Source organism: Coenobita brevimanus, chromosome 33, assembly GCF_032717465.1.
Source record: "Coenobita brevimanus isolate Jiangsu-jjx chromosome 33, ASM3271746v2, whole genome shotgun sequence".
In the NCBI taxonomy this organism is placed as follows: domain Eukaryota; kingdom Metazoa; phylum Arthropoda; class Malacostraca; order Decapoda; family Coenobitidae; genus Coenobita; species Coenobita brevimanus.
In genome coordinates this window covers 12,106,246-12,128,625 of record NC_136986.1, presented here as the reverse complement: position 1 = coordinate 12,128,625, position 22,380 = coordinate 12,106,246, and the positions used below count along the sequence as shown (strand labels likewise).

Here is a 22,380-nt window from a genome sequence, read left to right as displayed (position 1 = left end):
TTTTGTATCCTATCCACTCTCTGTAGTCCACATACATTCCTCAGTAGTCCCATCTCCATAGCTTTCACTCTTGACTTTTCATTTTCATGCCACATCATAGTCCATATGTTAAAATTGGCACCAACACTTCTTCATGTAAGCCTCGCGCAGCTGCAACACTTAAGCCTCTGTTTCTTATCAATGCCTTTATTGCACCAGCTACTTTCCATCCTTGTGTCACTCTACTTTCCACTTCTGCACATTTTCCTCTCTTTTCTATCACTGTACCCAGGTATCTGAACTTTCTCACCAATTCCAGTCTCTCTCCATTCACTGTAGAATCATACTGGGAGTTACCATATCTCTCAATAACCATCACTTTATTCTTTTCTACATTTACTCTCAAGGCACGTTGCTCACAGACATCAGCAAAACTCTGCACTAGTCTATAAGTTCTTGTCCGGTATTTCCAAGCAGTACTGCATCATCAGCATACAACAAATATGAGATATCCCATCCATCATCATTCATTCACAACGCCATCCCTCTCTCCATTACTCGTGTTTTTACTTCTCTCATCACCCCACTCATATATATATTGAACAACCATGGGGGCATCACACAACCTTGTCACACGCCCATACCGAATGTGAACCATTCACTAAGATGCCCATCAACCCTTACACATGCTTCACTACCATCATAAAAACTCTTGATAGCACCTAGCAGCCTACCATCTACATTGAATATGCGTAAAACCTTCCACAATCATTCTCTGGATAATTTGTCGTATGCTTTTTCCAGATCCATGAATGTCATAAACACCTTATAGTCCTACTCACAAGCCATCTCCACTATCAGTCTCACTGCAAATATTTGATCCACACATCCTTTGCCCCTCCTAATGCCACCATGTTCATCACTCAGTAGGACTTCAGATATCTATCTTACTTTCTCTGAAATAATTCTTCCATATACCTTCCCTACCACACTCAGTAAACTTATGCTATGATAATTTTTGCACCCACTTCGCTTTCCTTTGTTTTTGTATAGGGGTACAATCACAGCCTTTTTTCACTCTGCTGGCACAGTTTCACTCATCCATGCCTTCTTACATATCTCCAACAAGCACTTCATTCCGCTTTCTCCACGATACTTAATCATCTCTGCATACGCCTCATCAATCCCAGCTGCTTTCCCATTTTTCAGCCGCTTCACAGCACTCTTCACCTGTGCGAGTGACAAGCTTCTTGGCACTGCATTCCTTCTCTGTATACCCCCCAAACCAATCATGTTTACAGTGGCTCTGCTCTCTCTAGTCATCAGGCTTTCAAAATATTCATTCCATTTGATCCTTACTTCATCACCATGGGTTAATAATAATCACCTACATCCTTCATAACTCTTTCAGTGTTCAGTTCTTCATTTCTACACCTCTTTCCAGAATAACTTCCTATTTTCAGAGTAGTTTGCATTCATTTTCCTTCCTAGATCACCACTGACCTCCTGTCTCTTCTTCACTAGTCTCTTTACGTGCTTCTTGCTCAGTATATTCAGTTCTTATTTCAGTTGAACCCCTGTCCTGTAACCACTCTAGCCACTTCTTCCTCTTTTCCTCCACTGCTCTCTTAACCTCTTCATCCCACCATAATAATTAATAATGATATTATTATTATTATTATTATTATTATTAAGACATGACAAGATTGTATAAACACTGAATGGACTCATTACCAGTTGTATTTTTGAGAAATTTCCGTAAAATAGAAATTTAATGTAGAAAGATCTGTCTTTGCTTATTCCTTTTCACAGATACACAAATATGTGTTGGTTTTGGTAAGTTCTATAAAGGTTGCTGCTTGGTTACATAAAGCTGTGGCAATGTTGCCTGAAAGTTGCAAAAGACGTTATCGTGCAACGTTGTGGCAACTTTAAGAAAACCATACAAGATTACGTTGTCACAACGTAGTGCCATAACTTTGTGGCAACATAAACCCAACGTTGTGGTAACGTTGCTGCAACGTAATACAGTTTACTGGGAAGTTTGTGTTGGCGGCAGGAGGGGAGGGGGAGCATGGCTTTCAGTGGAGGCGAGCGGTATTTTGACTGTCCAGATCTGGCAGCCCTAAACCTGTCCCCAAACATTCAACAAGGGTGAGCAATATTCAAGCTGAGAGCTCACATGACTCTTATAAATTATAGCTAACCGCTCGTCAGTGACGAAGCAACGAACTCTGTACAGTAATACAAGTATCTGTAAGGAAGTTTTAGCAAATGATCTGACCTGAGAGGTCCAGCTGAGGGAATTGTTACGTGAAACATCGAGAATTTCAATACTTTTGGAGATAGGAATGTTAGTAGTATTGAAGATTATATAGGAATTTGGCAATATCTGGCTATTAGTAAACTGCATATATTTGGATTAACTAGCATTAAATGAGACAAGGTTATTTTGTCCCCCTTCAGTGATCCTAGATAAGTCTTGATTTATGGAGATGGCTGTACTGAGTTGTGAGTTAGAGATATTAAACTTTGTGAATGGGTGTTTAAGTGTGAATGAACTGTGAAGTGTTGAGTCATCTGCATATGAATGAATTTATTATAAGTGACAGATAAGAGATCATTAATATGAATTACGAATTGGGTTCGAGCCAGAACTGATCCTTGTGGCAGGCCATTGGTCACTGAGGGATATTTGAACATACCTCTACTTTTACTCTTATATTACTGCTGCTGAGATATGAAGAAATCAGAGGAACTAAAGATGTTAGTCCATGGCATGGGAATTTAGATAGCAGGGAATGGTGCCACACTCTGTCAAAAGCTTTAGGAATATCAGAGGCTACTGCATCAGTTTCTCCATGCTGGTCAACTGATTGGTGGATGGTGTGAGTCAAGAGATTAAGTATATCACTAGTGGATCTTTCGTGGCGAAAACCATACTGCCTATATGAAATAAGTTTTTCAGTTCAATATGTTAATTATATGCTCATTCATTCCAATTTCAAATACTTTACCAAGAGAAAACGTGATAGATTTTGGTCTGTAATCAAAGGGGTCAGAGGAACTTCCTTTCTACAGAACTGGATTGATATTGGCTTCTTTCCAAGAATTAGGGAATGAAGAAGTACGTAAGCATAGCCTGAATAATTTAGCTAGAACATAAGCAAGTTCTAGGGAGCACTTTCTCAAAACAATTGGAAGAATTCGATCTGGGCCTGGAGCTTTGTTGGTTGGTAAATTGTCTAAGATGAATTTTACATATCTTGACTGTATTCTACGTGGAACAATTTTAAGTGGAACGATTTTATATTAACAGCCAGTTGAAAAGCAGTTTGGCAGCTGAATTTGATGGAGCAAAAACTTGTAGATGGTTTGGTATGTGACGAGCCGCCGGGATTCCAGAGGACTAAATGATGTACGAATGATTATGAGGCCCATTCTATTGGGCATGCTGTTCATTATTCTCGCAGTGTCGAATATTCCGTCCTTATTTATCCTACCTCATGCTTTTTCTGGTTAAATTATAACATTTAACTATTTTTGTGTTTATTTCAGGAGTGCTCATATTAGTAGCCCTCTGAACCTGCAGCTGATAATATCCCGGAACTTTGCAAAACTAGATGGCACTTCCCCCTTGTATATTGGCAAGGAAAACCTGGCACAGGTTTCGGTAGGCTGGCCAGTGCCTCAAGATGCCCCCTACACACCTCAGATTGATAAATGTCTGAGGATTATATGGCAGGTGGGTAAGAGAATTTAATCGTTTGGCTTAATATGTTTTTTACACGAAATCACTCCTCAGCTGAGTAACATTTACCGCAGATAGCAATTGTATTACTGTAGTAAAGAAGTTATTATTTCACAAGGACGATGTCTTACATATTTTATTTTTGCAACTTCCAAGCACTTTTACCCAGTTGCAGATAAATCCTTAGCAGTGAACTAGTCATCACTAATTGCAAGTCTTCAATGAGTTATATCCTGAGATGAATAAAAATATTCTGTAGATGACAAGAGAATTGAACTGAATTATTGGAAATAAAAATTGTGGCACTGCAACAGCTTGATTATATGATACCGAATAAACGTTAAAACCTGTACACTAAAACAACATCGATACCTCTAAAAGGATAAATTGCAACAAAGTAAGTAAATCATCAATCAACAATAAAAGGTGTAAGAAGTTCACTTCCTTAGGAAAAAAACATCAATCAGATAGCCAATGACTCCACCAAGTATGAATGACAGAGAGTAGGCACCTTCCGTCCTGCCACGCCTGTGGAGAAACCTCCACCGCAGGTCCCCCAGACTCGGACACAGGACTAGCGTGTGACGGACAGTAAGGGGAACAAAGCAATCATCACGATACAGTTGAACTCCACCACACATTAGGAACCCATGACTAAGCCATAAGTGCCCAGTGGATTGCTGGGCAACAGCCACCTCTAATCACTAAGACATGGATGGGAGAGCCCTCAGCACTACTACCCTCTAAATAACATCCCTTAATTTATTATTAAGAACAGCATCCCACAGGCTCTGCCAGCAAATAAGAATCATACTTCAAGTATGGTGTCATATTAGAAGCAGGAAAGCGGTAGTTGGCAGGGGTCATCGAGAAGACGTTGATTTTTCAAATGTATCTTCTATATCATTGCAGTCCACACTGATATGCGCATGAACCATTGCCTTACTCGAGAAAGGCAAGGACAGGGGATGAGCTGAATTAAATTCTGATGATAAAATAGTGGAATTTAGGGGAATTCCAACCCTTATAAAATCGGCGAATTTCACCCCAGACCCGACACCAGTTTTTGACTCTGAACCATCTGTATATACACGGACGGTTTCTCTGTGAACTGACAAATGGTCCTAAACAGCTGATGGCGAGCCCGAGAAGAGGCAGAAGACTTCGTAACCTCAGAATCCATGCGCAGCTGCACCTCAGGAAGGCACCATGGAGCGATTTTTGGGAGCTGGACAGGGCAGACACACTGCAGAGAAACCTTAATCACCCATAATCAGCCTGACTCAGTACGCAAAGGAATGTGGAGTGCGAGGATGAGAAACAATTAGTGTGTGACTTTGAACCATCTTTATATACAGGAAGGGGTGCCTCTTTGAATGAATAAATGTTCCAAAAATAACTTATAGCTGATGAAGCGCCAGAGGAGAAAGAGAAGATTTAGTATTCTAAAAATCCCTGCACACCTACACCCCGGGAAGGTACCATGGTGCAATTCTTTGTTGCCGAGCGGGACAGACAGGCTATGCAGAGAGACCTAAATCCCCCATAATCTGCCTGACCCTGTACCCAAAGGAATGTGGAGTGCGAGGATGAGAAACATGATGCCGAAAAAATGACAGCCATCCTACACAAACAGCAATAAATTACTCTGGAATATATCTTATGCGATTCCAGCAACGAATGATTAGCGACTTATGCTGTAGATAAAGGGAAGGAACATCAGCCTCCACAAGCTAGGAATCAGGTAAGATCTGAAAGCACCATTGGCGAGATACAAAACTGCATGATGCAAAGGACTAAGGACACTAAGCTGCGGAACAGTAGAGGAGGCATAGACCTCACATTCATAGGCAAGTTTAGATCCACCTAAGGCTTGATACAAGCGAAGGAGTGTACTCTGATCAGCACCCCACGAGGTGTGAGATATAAAGACAGTACCTTCAACAAATTCATTGCTGTTTACATGACACTGAGAGAAGTTTCAAAGGTAAAACTCTAGTAACCTGACACTCAAACGTTAAGCCAAGAAACTTAGTCTTTTCCATGTATTGTAGCAGGCACCAGCCCCTTTAATCTATAAAAGTGGATTGCCACACTCATGCTTGAAAAAAGATGGAAATCTCTCCAGCCTGCCCAGCTGGCAAGCCTTTCCAGCACCAGCTGCATCCCCCTCTGAACAGCACACAACTAGGAACCAAACCATATCACTAGGTCATCCACATAAAAGGAAGAAGACACCCTCTGCGGCAGGAAACCAAGTATGTCATTGATAGCAACAGCAAATAAAGGAACACTTGGCACACTCCTTTGTGGAACACCTTTTGCTTGAACTCGTAGGACAGAGTGAGGAGAGCACACGGACCTGAAACCTGCGGTTCAACTAGAAGTCACTAAGGAACAATGGCAGGTGGCCATGCAGCCCCAAACTGTGAAGTTAATTCAGAATGCCATGGTGCCATGCCATATCATATGCCTTTTCCAGGTCAAGGAACAAAGCTGCAAGACGATATCCAGATGCAAAAGCCTCACAGACTGCTGACTCAGATCCTATGAGGTAGTCCAATGTACATCTCATCCAATGAAACCCTCTTTATGACAGAAAGAAGAAACATCTTCCTTAGTTACTGAACTAGCCTTCTGCTAACTATCTTCTCAAACAGTTAGCATAGAGAAGTCAAACAAATGGGACTATAGTTAGACTCATTAAAAATATAGTTTTTATGTGGCTTAGGAAATGGAAGAACTAAACCAGTCCCCCAATCAGTGGATACTTTATCTTCATTCCTTATCCTCTTATAAATTATCAATAAAAACAAAGACTCTTACGACAAATGGTAAACCATAGCATATGGAATGTCATTAGGCCCAAGAGCAGAGTAATTACACTCCTGGAGAGCAGCCCTGAGTTCGCAGCTGGCAAAAAAAAAAAAAAAAAAAAAAAAAAAAAGTTCCCATTCTGTATACACAAATAAAATACGTCACCTTTCCTGTTGACACCGCAATAAGCTGAATGGCTTGGAGGGATCTGAAGAAAAATCATTGTAAAAATGTTCTGCCAGGGCTGAAGAATGTTCTGCCAGGGCTGAAGCTTCCTCAGAGGAGTTGGATAAAGAAGATCCCTGAATTTTAAGCACCAAGGGAGGAGAAAGTGATTATTTACCCGTTTTTTTCATCATCTTCTTCCAGACCAATGGTAAAGGAGTGGATAAGGTGGCTGAGGAGACATAGGTTCTCCACAAGTTTTGATGCGAGTTCTTCGTAACCCACTGATAACAGGCACGAGTTTTCCTGAATTGAATTTAAAAGACATCTTTATTTTTCCTAAGGTTCCTACAAGCAGCTTTGTGGACACACCTACCTAAAGCACACTCCTTATCCCACCAAGGCACAGATCACCTACAAATCTTTCCAGACCGTGGAATTAAGGAAAGGCCAGCCTGATATACAGTAGTTGTGAAATACTGTTCTGCATCATCAGCCCTTTGAATGTGGGGAACACTACAGTCGAGACTACAGTGTTCTGCAAACTCTCCCCAGTCAGCCGAACCCAAACACAAGGGAGGGAGACATTTCACCAGTACAGAGTTGCATGCTTTATTCACAATAGGGTAATGATCAATACCATTCAAGTAAAACAAAATCTCACATGAAAAGTTCAGCGAAGAATCATGGGATACCAATGTAAGACCAATAACAGATAAAATACAAGTTCGAAAATACGTCAGGTCTCCCGTGCTCAGTGGAACCTGATCCAAATCCTCAGCCAAAGATGCCATGAGATCACTAAAAGCATCACATTTACTTTCACCCCACACAGCATGACGCCCATTTACCTTGCCTAGAACAAATGGCCAAGAAAGCTGACGAATGAAGTAGTCAAGGCACAGAGGGGGGTGGAGGGGGGGGGATAAATACAGAAAACAGAAGATGTAACTCCTCCCCAGGTGTAATTGAACAGCCACAGCCTGAAGGAGAGACCAGACGGTACAGCAAAGCAGAGGACAGACACCTCGAGTACCAGAGTCCATAATAGCTGGTGAGCGGATAACTGTATATCCTCTTAGAACATGAAGAGTCTTGTTTCTGACAATTGTCTCCTGAAGGCAAACACAGAAGATAAAACTCACACAAGAGCAGTTGAAGTTCCTCCCAGTTTGCTGAAATACCTGAACAGTTCCACTGTGGAGCAGCAATTAAAGGACGAGGCATGGCAGGTTATCTTCACACAAATGATAACAGAATTTTGCTGCAGCTTCTAAAGAATGTCATGAAAGATGGGTTACATACTCTGCAGCTACACTTAACCCTCCAAAACCCTGAGTTGCTGCAGGTGGAATTTTGTGAGCAAGGTTCTTAGCTCACTAACATTCATCTATCAGGTCATAGTTCCAAGAATCATAGGACGCAATCTGGGGTTCTAAAATGCACCAAACTGTCATCCCAGGGTGACAATGATTTCTACTGGGTTAAAGTTAGAAATCCCGTACGAAGTCTGTTTAAATTTTTAGTTAAATGAAAAACAAAAGCATTCTGGGGCCATATGCTAATCACCGGCCAAATATATTGGCTAAGGTACAAGCTACCTACAAACCAAATTTTAAGAAAATATCTCTATCTATTCCTGAGATATTGGCCAAAATGCAGTTTGGTGTATGTTGGATGGTACTCAGGCGTCTTTGATCAAATCCTAACGAAAAGTTAATCACTTCTGCCCATTCACATAATTGTTATTTCTTCGTGGTTTGGTGAAAATTCTTCCACAACTTTCAGGAACACACACACACACACACACACACACACACACGTGTGACACCGGCGCTCCGTACCAAATCATCACGGCCAGTGGCATTACCTAAATAGTATCTTTGTATGAGTCAAGCTCAGTACCAGGTTAGACTAAATGATTGTTCATTATAAAAAGGAAAAAAATAATAAGTTTCAACAAGACTTGTAAAAACAGGAAATAGAACCAAGACGAAAGAATACGCTGAGTCATCTCTGAGGTTTGTTTACAACAGGACGGAGATTGTAAGTATATGCTTTGCACTTTAAGTATTGCAAAATGGATACATACTTCAGTAAAACAAATTTGGAAAAGAAAAGGGATAAAGGTAAAAAGCAAAATGATGATTTCTACCAAGAACTGGTTGAAGTAGAGACCCACAATAGACTGGTTGAACGTGTAAACAAACTAGAAATGGCTTTCAAAAATGAAATTGATGAAATAAAGAAGCAGATGCACTTGCAAAAGGAAGAAATAGAAAAACTAGGAAGGGAGGCCAATAAGAAAGACACAACCATCAGTGAACTAACCGTGGAATTGAGTACACTTAGGAAGAAAATTAGTGAAATGGCAAGTACAGTAGTCAATCACGAGAGTGTTATGGAAGAGTTCAAAAATGACACAGAGACAATTAGGCAAGTTAGCAGTCTTATTGACCAGAGCAGTGATATTGAGGAGAAGATAACACAAGTAAATGAAGTTGTGCAAAGCTACAAAAATGATGTAGAAACCACGTATGCAGAAATGGTGAAAGTAAAGAAAGACTTAGAAACAAGGGTGGAGGAAAAAAGCATTAAAAAGGAGGTGAAAAGAATAATCCAAAACAATCCAAAGTTAGTCAGAGATTCAGTAGAGATAAACAAATCAATAGTAATCACTGGTATAGAAGAGGATGAAGTTAAAAACAAGATCACAAGAGACAAAAAGGAGATGGCAAATGTAATGAGCTTACTGAAACAAGTATCAGAGGAAATCTGTAGTAAAGTCATAGAGGAACACAAAAGGTTAGGGAAATACGAGAGAAGCAAGACAAGACCTCTAAAGATGACTTTCCAGAGTGTAAACACTGTGGAAGAGATACTAAAAAATGCAAAGAATCTTAAGGAAAAAGAGGAGTTCAAAAATGTATGGATAAAAAAATGCCTAACACAAGAGGAACTGGAATTACTGAAAGAGAAAAGGGAGGAAGCAAAAACAAAAAATGAGGGAAGATCAGAAGAGGACAAGAATTTTTTTTTACAAAGTAATAGGATTACAGGTACGAAAGTAGTACACAAACAGGATGGAAGAAAAAGGAGGAAGGTAGTAGAACCATGTCATGACAAGTATATAAACAAGATGATAAAGTTGATGTACTCAAATGTGGACGGAATGGTATCTAAATTACTAGAGATGAATGATTATGTCAGAGAAAATGAACCACAAATAATATGCCTAACTGAAACAAAATTAAAACCAAGGATATCAAATGACATACTAAACTTAGAGGAATACAATATATGGAGAAGAGACAGATATTTAAAAAAAGGAGGAGGAATTATAATATTAACTAAGAAAAATCTAAAAGTCAAGGAAATAAAACTAGATATACCATCACAAGTAGAACTGATTGCAGTAGAGATCGACACATCTGAAGGTAAAGTAATTGTAGCCAATTTGTACATGCCACCCAGATCAAACACATGGGAAGGAGACGAACATGAAGACCTGGCAGAGAGTACAATTCAGAGTGTAAGATCATTGCTACATAAAATGGAAGAGAAATCGGAAAGAATTATACTAACTGGGGACTTCAATACAAATATAAATTGGAATACTCTAGATATAAATAGCCAAGAAAGCTGTTGGGACCAAAAGCTCTTGGATCTCGTACAAGAGTTTTTCTTAATGCAACATGTGAGGGAAACCACTAGAAAAAGAGGACTTGATGTACCTTCAGTGCTAGATCTAATATTTACAAGGCAAGAAAATGATACTGACAGTTTAATATATCACCCTCCACTCGGCAAAAGCGATCATGCAGTACTAAACTATAACTTCAGGATAGCATATGACATAGTAAACAGCAATGATAGTTACAAAAAGAGCCTAAACTATAAAAAGGGAAATTATCAAGACCTAAAGAAGTATTTCTTAGAAGTTGATTGGGAAAATGAGCTTAGAGGACAAGATTTAAATGCTGTATATAAAAAATTTTGTGAATTTTATGAAATAGGAGTCCAGAAGTACATCCCACAGCACAAAGAAGCAGATAAGAAAATACAGAAATGGTTCAATACAGAATGTAAAAAATCAAAAGAAAGAAGAGATCTGTTGTGGAATAGATACAGAAGACACAATAGTGAAAGGGCGTACAATAATTACAAACAGGCAAGAAACGACTATACAAGAATAAGGAGGGAAGCCCAAAAACAGTTTGAGGAGGATATAATAAATAAAAGTAGTGATCAACCAAAGCTGTTTTACAGCTATATCAGAAGCAAAACTAAAGTAAAAGATATAATACAATCCATTACGGACGAGGGAATCACTTATACACAAGAGAAAGATATTTGTGAAGCACTAAATAAGAATTTCCAATTAGTTTTTACAGAAGAAAAAAATTTTGAGAGGGACTGTGTGGAACACACATGTCCACACATACTACCAGATATACAAATAGCAGAAAAAGTAATACAGGAGGAGTTAAGTAGATTAGACAGAGGAAAAGCAAGTGGTCCTGATGAAATTTCATGTTGGGTATTACGAGAATGTGTAAAGGAGTTATGTAAACCATTATTTTTAATTTTCAAGAAATCCTTGAGTCAAGGTAAACTACCTGATATTTGGAAAAAAACAAATATTGTCCCCTTATTCATGAAAGGAAATAGACAAAATCCACTCAACTACCGACCAGTATCACTGACCAGTGTTGTAAGCAAGGTATTAGAAAAACTTGTAAGAAAAGCTTGGGTAAATCATCTAGAAGAACACAGTATGATAACAGAAAGACAGTTTGGTTTCAGAAAAGGAAAATCATGTGTTACTAATCTGTTGAGCTACTATGACAGAGTAACAAACACAATACAGGAAAGGGAAGGATGGGTGGACAGTATCTATTTAGATTTCAAGAAAGCTTTTGACACAGTACCACGCCAAAGACTTTTATGGAAACTGTACCATCAAGGAGGAATTCGAGGCAAACTGTTTTGTTGGATGCAAGACTCTCATAAAAAGAGAAATGAGGACAGTACTAAGAGGAAACTACTCATCATGGAAAGAAGTGACTAGTGGAGTACCACAGGGTTCAGTGCTGGCACCAATCATGTTTTTAGTGTATATAAATGATATAAACAGTAACACTGGAAATGAGAGCTATCTGAATATGTTTGCAGATGATGCAAAAATACAAAGGAGAATTACTAACACAGACTCTTGTAAAGAGCTACAAGAAGAATTAAATAAACTTCATGAATGGAGTAGTACATGGCAAATGGAATTCAATGTGGACAAGTGTCATGTAATCAAGTTTGGTAAAAGTGGAAAAAGACCTGATTGGGATTATAAGTTAGGAAATAAAACCCTATATACATCAGAAAGAGAGAAAGACCTAGGTGTGATTATCAATAACAGACTATCTCCGGCTGAACACATCAGCGAGAAGGTACGGAACATGTATACACTGCTTGCAAATATGAGAATAGCATTCACATACATAAATGAAGACATGCTAAGAAGGATAATAACATCATTCATTAGACCAACCCTGGAATATGCATCAGTAGTCTGGAGTCATCTCAAAAAGCACATAGACAAGATTGAAAAAGTTCAAAGGGCCGCTACAAGATGGATACCGAGCTTAAGGGACCTAAGCTACGAAGAAAGACTAAATAAACTGAATCTACCAACACTACAGGAGAGAAGGAAAAGAGGTGACATGATAATGCTATATAAATGCATATCAGGAAAGGATAAAATAGACATAAATGATTACTTAACATACGGAGAAGCATCAGCAAGAGGACACTGCAAAAAACTGCATAAGAAGAGAGGTGATAAAGACGTAAGGAAATTCAGTTTCCCAAACAGAGCAATTGATCAATGGAATGCACTACCGAATGAATTAGTGTGTGCCAAAACAATTCACAAATTTAAGGATATGTACAATAAATATGGTTTAAGACACGGGACAGTACGAGCTTGACTCATTCCTGTAAAGATACAATTAGGTAAGAACACACACACACACACACACACACACACACACACACACACACACACACACACACACACACACACTTGATTTACTTCCAAAGGAAGTATATCAAGTAGTCAGAGCCTTGAGGAGTTGCTGCGTTAGCAGACGACAGACACTGTCGGGTAAACAGACGAGGCGTGAGTAAATTCCCACACTGACCAAACGGAGATGCTGAAGTGTAAGTGGAAATTATATTTCTATAAGATGGTGTACTTTCAAGAAGTGCAACTAGGTAAGAGGAAGGGAAACAGTAAAAAACAAAATGATGACTACAGAGACCTGGTGGAACTGGTTACATTTAATAAATAAGCAGAGAAAGTGAACAGATTGGAAGAAACTTTCAAACTGGAATTGGATGAAATATGGAAGGAACTGTACCAACAAAAGGAGAAAAATGAGGAACTGGTAAAGGAATTTAACAGAAAAGATGCAACAAAAGTGAGCTGCAAGATGAGGTAGATATTCTGGGGAAGAAAATGAACGAAATGGGAAATACAGTAGTCACCCATGAAAGAGTTTTGAAGGAGTACAATTTTGATAAAGACATAATTAGAGATGTAGGTGATCTAATAGAGCAAAGTAGGGACATTAATGAGAAGATAACTCTGGTAAATGAAATGATGAGAAACTACACAGAGGAAGTAAAATAATACATGGGGAGAAGTAGCCAAAATAAGTCAAGATCTAAAAAACAAGGCTGAAGCAAAAGACATGACAAGAGTAGTGAAAGACAACATAAGGAAGAACCCAAGGCTGATAAAGGAAACAGCTGGGATTAACAGATCTATAGCCATCACTGGTAAAGGTGAAGAAGAAATATGGAATTGAATCACCAGAGATAACAAAGAGGTGGTAAATATAATGGGCATATTGAAAGTAGTATCAAATGTAATCTGTGAGAAAGATGTAGAGAAATTTAAGAGATTAGGGAAATATGAGAGAAACAGGTCAAGGCCCCTGAAAGTGACCTTCCAAAGTGTGAACACTGTAGAAGAGGTATCAAAAAATGCTGTCAAACTTAAGGAATCAGAGGAGTACAAAGAAGTGTGGATAAAAAGGTGCCCAACTCAAGAGGAATGGGGATTACTAAAGGAATAGAGAGAATAAGATCAAATGAAGTGGGAAGTATTTTTTTTTAAGAAGTAAGATTCCAAGTAAAAAAATGGCACATAAACAGCAGGAACTAAATAAGAGGAAGATAGTAGACTCAACCAATGTCAAATATGTGAACACTACAGCTAACTATGCTCTCCAGTCTTTCAAACGCAGTGTGTCCAGGCATCTCGAAATGATCGGATCTTGAATTTGGCTCTCTCTTGTATATTGTTTTTTTCTTGGAAGGAACAATAATTGCGGGCTCGCGGCCTTTGGTTCCTTCTTCCTCAAGAAAAAAAAAAACTCAAGAAGCCTTGGACCAGGACTGACCAAAAGGTGATGACTAATAACCGAACCAGTGAGCTCTATGGTATCGAGAGGCTTTCTCGTGGGTAGCACCACGTAGTTTGTGTAACCGCCGCCAAGGCCCCAGGGCGGCACTGATGTTGTTTATTTACACCACCGACACCCACGTCTTTTGAAATCAACTGATGAATTTGGAAAACATAGTGCCATGGCCCACTGCTTGGGTTACGTAAGCAACAGTGAAACAGAAACAGCAAGCAAAGAACAGAGATGCAATTACATTACCACTGTTGACGTGACGAGTGCATGTGTTTCCATGGGCAAGCCATAGTTACACGCTCGCTGCGGAAATAACCTCTCCATATTATAGAGCTCAGGGGAATGAACAAAGGACATGGTACAGATAGCGAAATGGAATGTAAGGGGTGCAAATGATGAGGTGAAAGAGAGAGAAAGATTGTCCATGTGCTTGAAGGTGCAAAAGTAGATGTATGTGGATAAACTGAAACTAAATGGGGAGGAGAGAGTGTGAGAGAATGGGAGTATGGACGGGGTACATGTGTGAGAGTAAGTGAGAATGAGAGGGCAAAAGAAGGAGTGTGTATTGTTGTGAGTAACAGATGGAAGGAGAATATAGGTGAGCATGGATCAGTTGCCACAAGGATTGTGTGGGTAAGACTGAAAGTTGGACTACAAATGTGGGCGATTGTGTGCGTGTATGTGCCAAAGCAAGATCGTACAAGCAGAGTGAGCAAAGAGTTCTGGACAAATGTGGATGTGTGCATGGAAAAGTTTGAAAGGAATGAGAGAGTGTTTTTGATTGGTGATATGAATGATAAAGTAGGGAATATAAAGGTGGATGGAGTAGTTGGTGATTGGGATGTGCCAGCAGAGATGGATGAGAATGGCAGTGCTTTAGTGGACATTTGTGCCAGGAGGGGGTTGGTGGTAGTCATTACCCTCTTCAGACACAAAATGATCCATAGGTATATGTGGCGAGTGATGAGAAGGGTGGGTGGTGAACTGAATGAGTGGAAGGAAATACTTGATTATATGTGTGTGGATGATAGGATAAGAAGGTGTGTAATGGATGCAAGAGCATATAGAGGTTGGTGGAGTTTCTGACCACCACTTGGTGCTGGTGAAAATCAAGGTCCAAATGAAATGAAGTAGAAGAAGGGAAAGACAGGAGGAAGTAGTGCATACATAGAGGCTGGAAAGGTTACAAGAGGATGGAAGAAATGCATAATATAAGAGAGAAGTGGAGGAGCGATTGGGTAAATATGAATAATTGGTGAAGATGAGGGATGTGGAAGGTGTGTGCGAGATAATCTCAGAAGAAATCTGTGCAGCATGTGAGGTGGTGTGTAGGGTGAAGAGAAGTTGAAAGGGGGTGCAGGGAACAGCATGGTAGAAATAATAGGTGAGACAGGCTGTGGCACAAAAGATGATTCTGTATAGTGAGTGGATGAGAAATAGGGGCGTTGAAGAAGTTGAGAGACTGAAGAGAGAGTTATATGTCGAGAGGAAGAGTGAGTCGAAAAGATTAGTGAGAGAGAATAAGAAAAGAGTGGATGAGGAATTTGGAAAGAATTTAAGTATACAGTGGAGGGAATGTAAGAAAATGTTCTAGAAGGAGGTAGAGACAGTAAGACAGGGTGTCAAAGAAGTTAGTCGGGGAGTGAAAGATAAAAGTGGTAGATTACTAGTGGAGAAGGGAGAAAAGGTAAGCAGATGGAGAGAACACTTTAAGGAATTTTTGGATACACTTTAAGGAATTTTTGGATATAGAGAATGAAAGTAATGCAAGAATAATTGGCTGGGGAATGGCTGGAAGACGGAGGGATGTGAGATGAGAAGAAATCAGAAGGTTGGAAGTTATGGAAGCAATGAATAAAGTCAAAACGGGGAATGCCCCAGGAATTGATAAAGCGTGTGGTGAAATGCTAAAGCATGGGGGAGAGATAGTAGTAGAATGGATGTGGAAGATGTGCAGATTGGCTTGGGAGGAAGGTAGAGTCCTAGAGGATTGGAAGTCAGGTATAATTATTGCCCTGTGCAAAGGAAAAATGGAAAAAGAAGTGTGTGGTAATCATAGTAGTATCTGTCTTCTTAGTGAAATAGGAAAAATATATGGTAGGATACTTATTAACAGAGGGAAATAAGAGAGGAATTAGTTGGAGAAGAACAGGGAGGTTTTAGGAAGGGAAGAGGTTGTGTAGATTAGATATTCATCTTTAGATCTTTAGCGTAAAATTCTCTAGAGAAGGGAAAGAAGTTGTATGCGGCCTTCACGGATTTGGAGAAAGCATATGACAGGGTGGATAGTCAAGGATTGTGGAAAGTGTTAAGAATATATGGAGTAAATGCGAATTTGCTGAAGGACGTGACGAGTATGTATGAGGGTGCTAAGGCTGCAGTGCGTGTGGATAGCGAACTGAGTGAATTTTTCTATTTGAAGGTTGGATTGAAACAGCGATGTGTCATGTCTCCTTGGTTGTTCAGTCTGTACACGGATGGGTTATAAAAGAGATACAAGGTAGGGCAGTAGGTACTGAAGCGGCCCTAATGAGAGAGGGCAGTGTTTGGAAACTCCCTGTACTGTTGTTTGCAGATGATACTGTGTTGTTAAGTGAAGACGAAGGGGATCTGCAAGGCATTGTGGATGACTTTGGGAGAGAGTGTAAGAAACGGAATATAAAGGTGAATGTAGGGATGGGTAGTGTTATGGTTTTCGAGAGAAGTGAAGTCAGTGAATGTACAGTGAGGCTGGATGAGGAAGAAATGGAAAATGTGAGTATGTTTAAGTACTAGAGGAGTGCGATCTGTAAGGACTGAAGTTTTTTTTTTTTTTTTTTTTTATGTGCCCGACTCTGGGCATAGGCTTCACAGCCTGCTATCAAGGCCCAGCAGTCCTCCTACATACCATACACCTCTACATGTCACCACTTCGGTGCTAACACCCACCGTCCATATAGAATACATGCTAGGGCTGTCTCATACAGGACTGGTGTATTGGTATTAGCAGGGGTATTTTTACGACATGTTGGCGGGTCTTCTGGTAGATCAGTAAAGCCTGATTTAATGAAATTCAAATCCTTAAGCTGTTCCCTACCCCAGCGGGGATTTGAACCTGGGTCCGTTAGGACTTCAGGCCACCTCTCTACCGACTGAGCCACCGCCTCCCCCCCCACACTGCCACAGGAGGAAGGGTGAAGTGCTCGAAAAGGTACAACGAGGAAGAAAGGTTGCTTGTTCCTTGAGAGCAGTGATAAGAAACAAGGAAGAGAGCATGGAAGTGAAAAAGTTACTACATGACAGTAACGTGATACCAAGACTAACGCATGGAAGTAAAGCTAGGACCTTGTTGGAGGGACAGAAGTCAAGAGTGAGAGGAATGGAAATGAGTTAAGAGGCGCATGTGGAGTCACATGGAAAGACAGACTGACGAATCAGGAAGAGAAGGAGCATTGTGGTGTTGTCATGTGGAGAGGATGAAGAGCGAGAGACTGACGAGGAGGGTGTATGTGGGTGATGTGGAGGTAGAGAGAGGGAGGGGGATGCCAAGGATGATATGGAGGGATGGAGTGGGGATGTTTATGAGAGAGGGGGTTGTGAGCTGGGAGCGGGGCACTGAAATAGTGTTGGACAGAGTGACATGGGGTCGATTTGTTTGTGGCCACCCCTCACCGCAGTAAGGCGTCTGGCAATAGATAGATGGAATATACTCAAATGTAGAAGGAATGGTATCCAATTTTTTAGAGATAAAAGACTATATAAATGAGCCTCATATTATTTATCTAACAGAAACAAAATTAAACTGAAGGATATCAAACAACTCTTTAAATGTGGATGAGTACAGTATTTGGCGAGGACACAGAAAAAAAAAAAAAAGGAGGAATTACGATAATAACAGAAAATACTCTATGTAAAAGAGACAGAAACAGACATACCCTCACAAGTAGAATTAGTTGCAGTAGAGATTAGTACATCAGAAGGGAAAATAATTGGTGCAAATTTATATATGCCACCCAAGACAAACACATAGGATAGAGGTGAATATTGTTACGTCCCAGTCCCCATACTGCCACAGGCTCCAACAGCACTAGTAGGCTACAGTATAGGAAGGACGTTGCCCAGCGAGTTGTTCTTCCTATGGTCAGCCTTTAAGTGTGCAGTGCACAAGATCAGCTGAGGTGAAATTGTTATGCGGGGTGTTTTTAGTCCGACCTCTCGTCCAAAAAACGCCCGCAACTGAGCGGGGTCCTCTTTCCGGACCGAAAATAAAGCACCGACAAAGGAACAGGGCATAAAAACTCGGCAGTACACCTTCACACATCTCTTGCACTAATTCAATACAATTTACACTATAAAAACAGAGAGACACTAGATATGGTATGAACAGGAAGACAGAGCGGGTTTACTAACACACACTATACACACAAGAATGTCAAGGGCAGAATTCATACATATATTATAGGTTGGTAATCATTAGAACATGGCATCGGTATTATGAACAGTGAATAATTGTCATTTGGTGTTGTGGGCAAGATGCACAATATATAGTTGGAACAATGGGTCTGGTTTGCTTATATTTGCATATATTTGTTCTAGCACACGGCACGTCATCAGGGATTGTCTTTGCCTCGGCGACACTGTTGTACTGGTTTTCCTGTCTTTTTACCACTGTGAGAGTTTCTTCAAATTTAGTCCTGATTTACTGCCTTGAGATTCGTCACTATGGTGCATTACTTCACGTTAACTTCAGGACTGTTTCACTGTCACCTTTGTCACTGTCTCTGAGGGTTGCACTTATATGTTACAGACGATACGCATTGAGGTCGCCACTAATACCCGGCACCTGGGTTAGCGGAGGTGGCGCCTGGGCGCGGGAGGGGGCCCTCCAGGGGAACCCTCCTGCAGGAGACAGGGGATCGCCTGCAGGGGCGTCGTCTCCCGGACTTCCTTCGTCTGGGGGTTGCAGGGAGGCCCTTCACTCTGGGGGCCTCGACCTGGTGAGTGGCTCTCGTGTAGGGGCCTCGTCGGTGAGGTGCAGGGAGGCCCACTGGTCTGGGGGCCTCGACCTGGTAGGTGGCATTGGGGCTGGGGCCAAACAACTCCAGGAGCTGGGCCTGTTGCCTCTTCCTCCTGGCAGAGGGCCGTGGGGAAGTGGGACCCAGACGGCCCTGCTCAGGGGCCTGCTGACCGGCACTAGAGGTCCGGGTGCTGCGGTCGCCTGTAGGGCAAGGCGCCGTCAGGAGGGAACTGTGGCACCTCTTCTGTGGGGTGTCCGTCAGGGGCCGGGGTCTTCCAGGGGTTGGCTGCAGGACTGGAACAGGACCACTCCACCACTCTAGGAACAACAGCACCTCCAGGGAACCACACCTGGAGGAAGAGAGAATAGGGCATCCCATGCAGCCGAGAGGTAGGGGGCCGGCTGCGCAAGGGACCTTCCCCTCCGGAAGAACCCTAGAAACTGCAGATGAAGGGCATACGATGGCTGCTCCTTCCCCTACACGTACGATGGCCATGTTGGGGGTTCCACAGCTCCTGAGGGCAGCAGCTGAAGGCCGTATGATGGCCGCTCCTCCTCCCACACGTACGATGGCCGTGTTGGCGGTGCTGCTCCTGAAGGAGTAAGAGGCAGATGAGGGGCGTACGATGGCCGCTTACTCCCTGGCATGTACAATGGCCTTATCCATGGTTCTGCCTGCCTGACAGGAAGTAATTGAAGGGCGTACGATGGCCGCTCCTTCCCCCACACGTACGATGGGCGTGTTGGCGGTGTTACTCCCGTAGGAGGAGGAGGACGTGGGTGAGGGGCGTACGATGGCCGCTCCCTCCCCGACACGTACAATGGCCGTGTTTGCGGTTCCACTTCTCCTTCCTTTGCCTGTTGGTGTGCGCTCAATAGCTACTCCACCGAGGCCGTCTCCAGATAGGTCTGTAACCAAAGGGCATTCGATGGCCGCTCCTTCCCCCACACGTACGATGGCCATGTTGGCGGTGTTACAGGAGGAAACAACAGAGGGGCGTACGATGGCCGCTCCCTCCCCGGTACGTACAATGGCCATATCCACGGTGTTGTTTGGGACTGTTTCTGGAGCAGTCCCACCCCGAATCTGGTGAAGGCTGCCCTGCTTGCAGGGTCGTTCCCTCTTCCCACATGGTCGCTGTTGGGTCGGTTCCACAAAAGAGGGATTGAAGGTGGAGGCGCCCCGGTGCCCTTCTTGCTCCGGTTCAGGCTTACCTTGCCCTGGCCTGCCGTGGTGTCCTCCTGGGGTGGTGGTGGGGCTGCGAGTCGGAAGTGGGGTTGGGGGTGGTGGGGTGGTTGGTCCGGCAGCTGTGGAGGTGTGTATTATACCACCCTCCGCGGTCAAGAAGTCACGGCCCGGTGACTGGAGGTGGTAGGTGGTGGTTGTGGACGTCTGGTGAGCCGGTTGAATGTGCTGGAGGAGGATGGTCCAGTGGTACATGGTGGTGTTTGGCTCCTGGTGGGGCTTGAGGGTGAGCCAGAGCAGGAAAGGACATCGGCATTGGTGTGTATTTTCCCGGGCTGGTAAGATATTTCGAAATCGAATTCCTCCAGAGCCTCTCGCCAACGAATGAGTTGGGTGTTGGTGGTGTTAGACTGTTGTAGCCATTGAAGTGATTGGTGATCTGTAATAATGGCTACGTGGGTGCCGGAGATGTATGAATGGAAATAGTCCAATGCCCAGACGATGCCAAGGCACTCCCGCTTGGTTGGAGCGTAATTCCATTCGGCCTGATTGAGGGTGCAGCTGGCATAGGCAATGATGTGTTCTCGGCCATTTTGTACCTGAGCGAGTACAGTTCCTATGGCAATGAGGGAGACGTCGGTGTAAAGACGGAAGGGGAGGTTGTAGTCCAGGAAAGCTACAATGGGGGCTGATATGAGTTTTGATTTGAGGGTGGTGAATGCTGTTTTCCTCACATCCGTCCAGATGAATGGTTCGCCCTTTTTTGTGAGGTCATGCAGGGGTTTAGCGATGTCCGCAAAGCCTTTGACGAAACGCCGGTAGTAGGAAGTTAGGCCTAGGAAACCCTTCATTTCGTGAACATCTCTGGGTAGAGGGAGGTTGGCTATGGGCGGAGTTTGTCGGGATCGGGAGATATGCCCTCAGCTCCGATCACGTGCCCTAGGAAGGAGATGGATCTCTCGGCTAGGATGCATTTGGATGGTTTTAGTTTAAGTCCGGCCTGGTGTATACGTAGGAAGACTTGTTTGAGGCGGTGGAGGTGGTCTGCCCAGGTACGGCTGAATACTATGACGTCGTCAAGATACGGCAGGCAGATCTCCCAGGTAAGGACGCTCAGGACCGACTCCATGAGATGGGAGAATGTAGCTGGGGCATTGTTTGCCGTTTGAGGTTTAGAAGGCCGTTTTTTGTTTGTCTTCCAGGTGGACGAGGACCTGCAAGTAACCCGATTGCAGGTCGAGGGTGGAAAACCATGATGAGCCGTGTAATGAGTCGAGGGAATAGTCAATTTGGGGTAGGGGTGTGGCGTCCTTGGTGGTAACATCATTGAGCTTGCAGTAGTCCACACAGAACTGCATGGTGCCATCCTTTTTTCTAACCAGCACGACTGGGGGGACCATGGGCTGGTGGAGTTAGAAATAACCCCGGCATTGAGCATGTCCTGGACCTGCCGGTCTTCCTCTGCTCGCTGGTTGGTGTTTTTGCAGCGTGAGGGTTGACGGATGGGTGGGCCAGTGGTGTGGATCTCGTGATTGAGATAGGTAGTGTGGCCGATGTCTGTTGGGCCTGATGAAAAAAGGTCTTGAAAATCCAGGAGTAACTGTCGGAGGCTGTTAGCTTGGGTGGTGGAGAGGTGGGAAGGTAGAGTAGGTAGAATGGGAGGGGTGGAGGGAGGTGATTCGTGGGGTTCTGCTTCCTCCATGTCGCCTACGATCAAACCTCGTGGTAGGGGTAAGTGGTGTGGCAGCAATGTTTGCAATACGGACTGCACGGACATGGGGGGGGGGGGAAAGTTGGGGATACTAAACAGGATGAGAGGGGTCCGGTGGGTAGGGCTGGGGAGAAGAGGATGGAGGTACTGGAGGGTCGGTTGAGTTGTAACCAAGGCTCATGGTGGGGTGGAATGATGATAGCTGAATCAATGGTGGCGGGAAAAGTTGGAGGTGAAGGTGGAATAGGTGAGGGAGAGGGTGAGGAGTGGGGGTGAGGAGGTTAGACGTGGGGTGAC

General features: G+C 42.8%; 1 protein-coding gene across 1 annotated transcript in view; it reads left to right on the top strand.

The window, feature by feature from the left end:
- The window catches only part of LOC145395790 (ionotropic receptor 21a-like), a 69,413-nt gene that overhangs the window by 29,986 nt on the left and 17,047 nt on the right, over nucleotides 1–22,380 (top strand). The window contains exon 6 of the mRNA XM_080269327.1: nucleotides 3,538–3,724. Within this exon, the coding sequence (XP_080125453.1) occupies nucleotides 3,538–3,724 (187 nt within the window). The remainder of the gene's footprint in view (nucleotides 1–3,537; nucleotides 3,725–22,380) is intronic.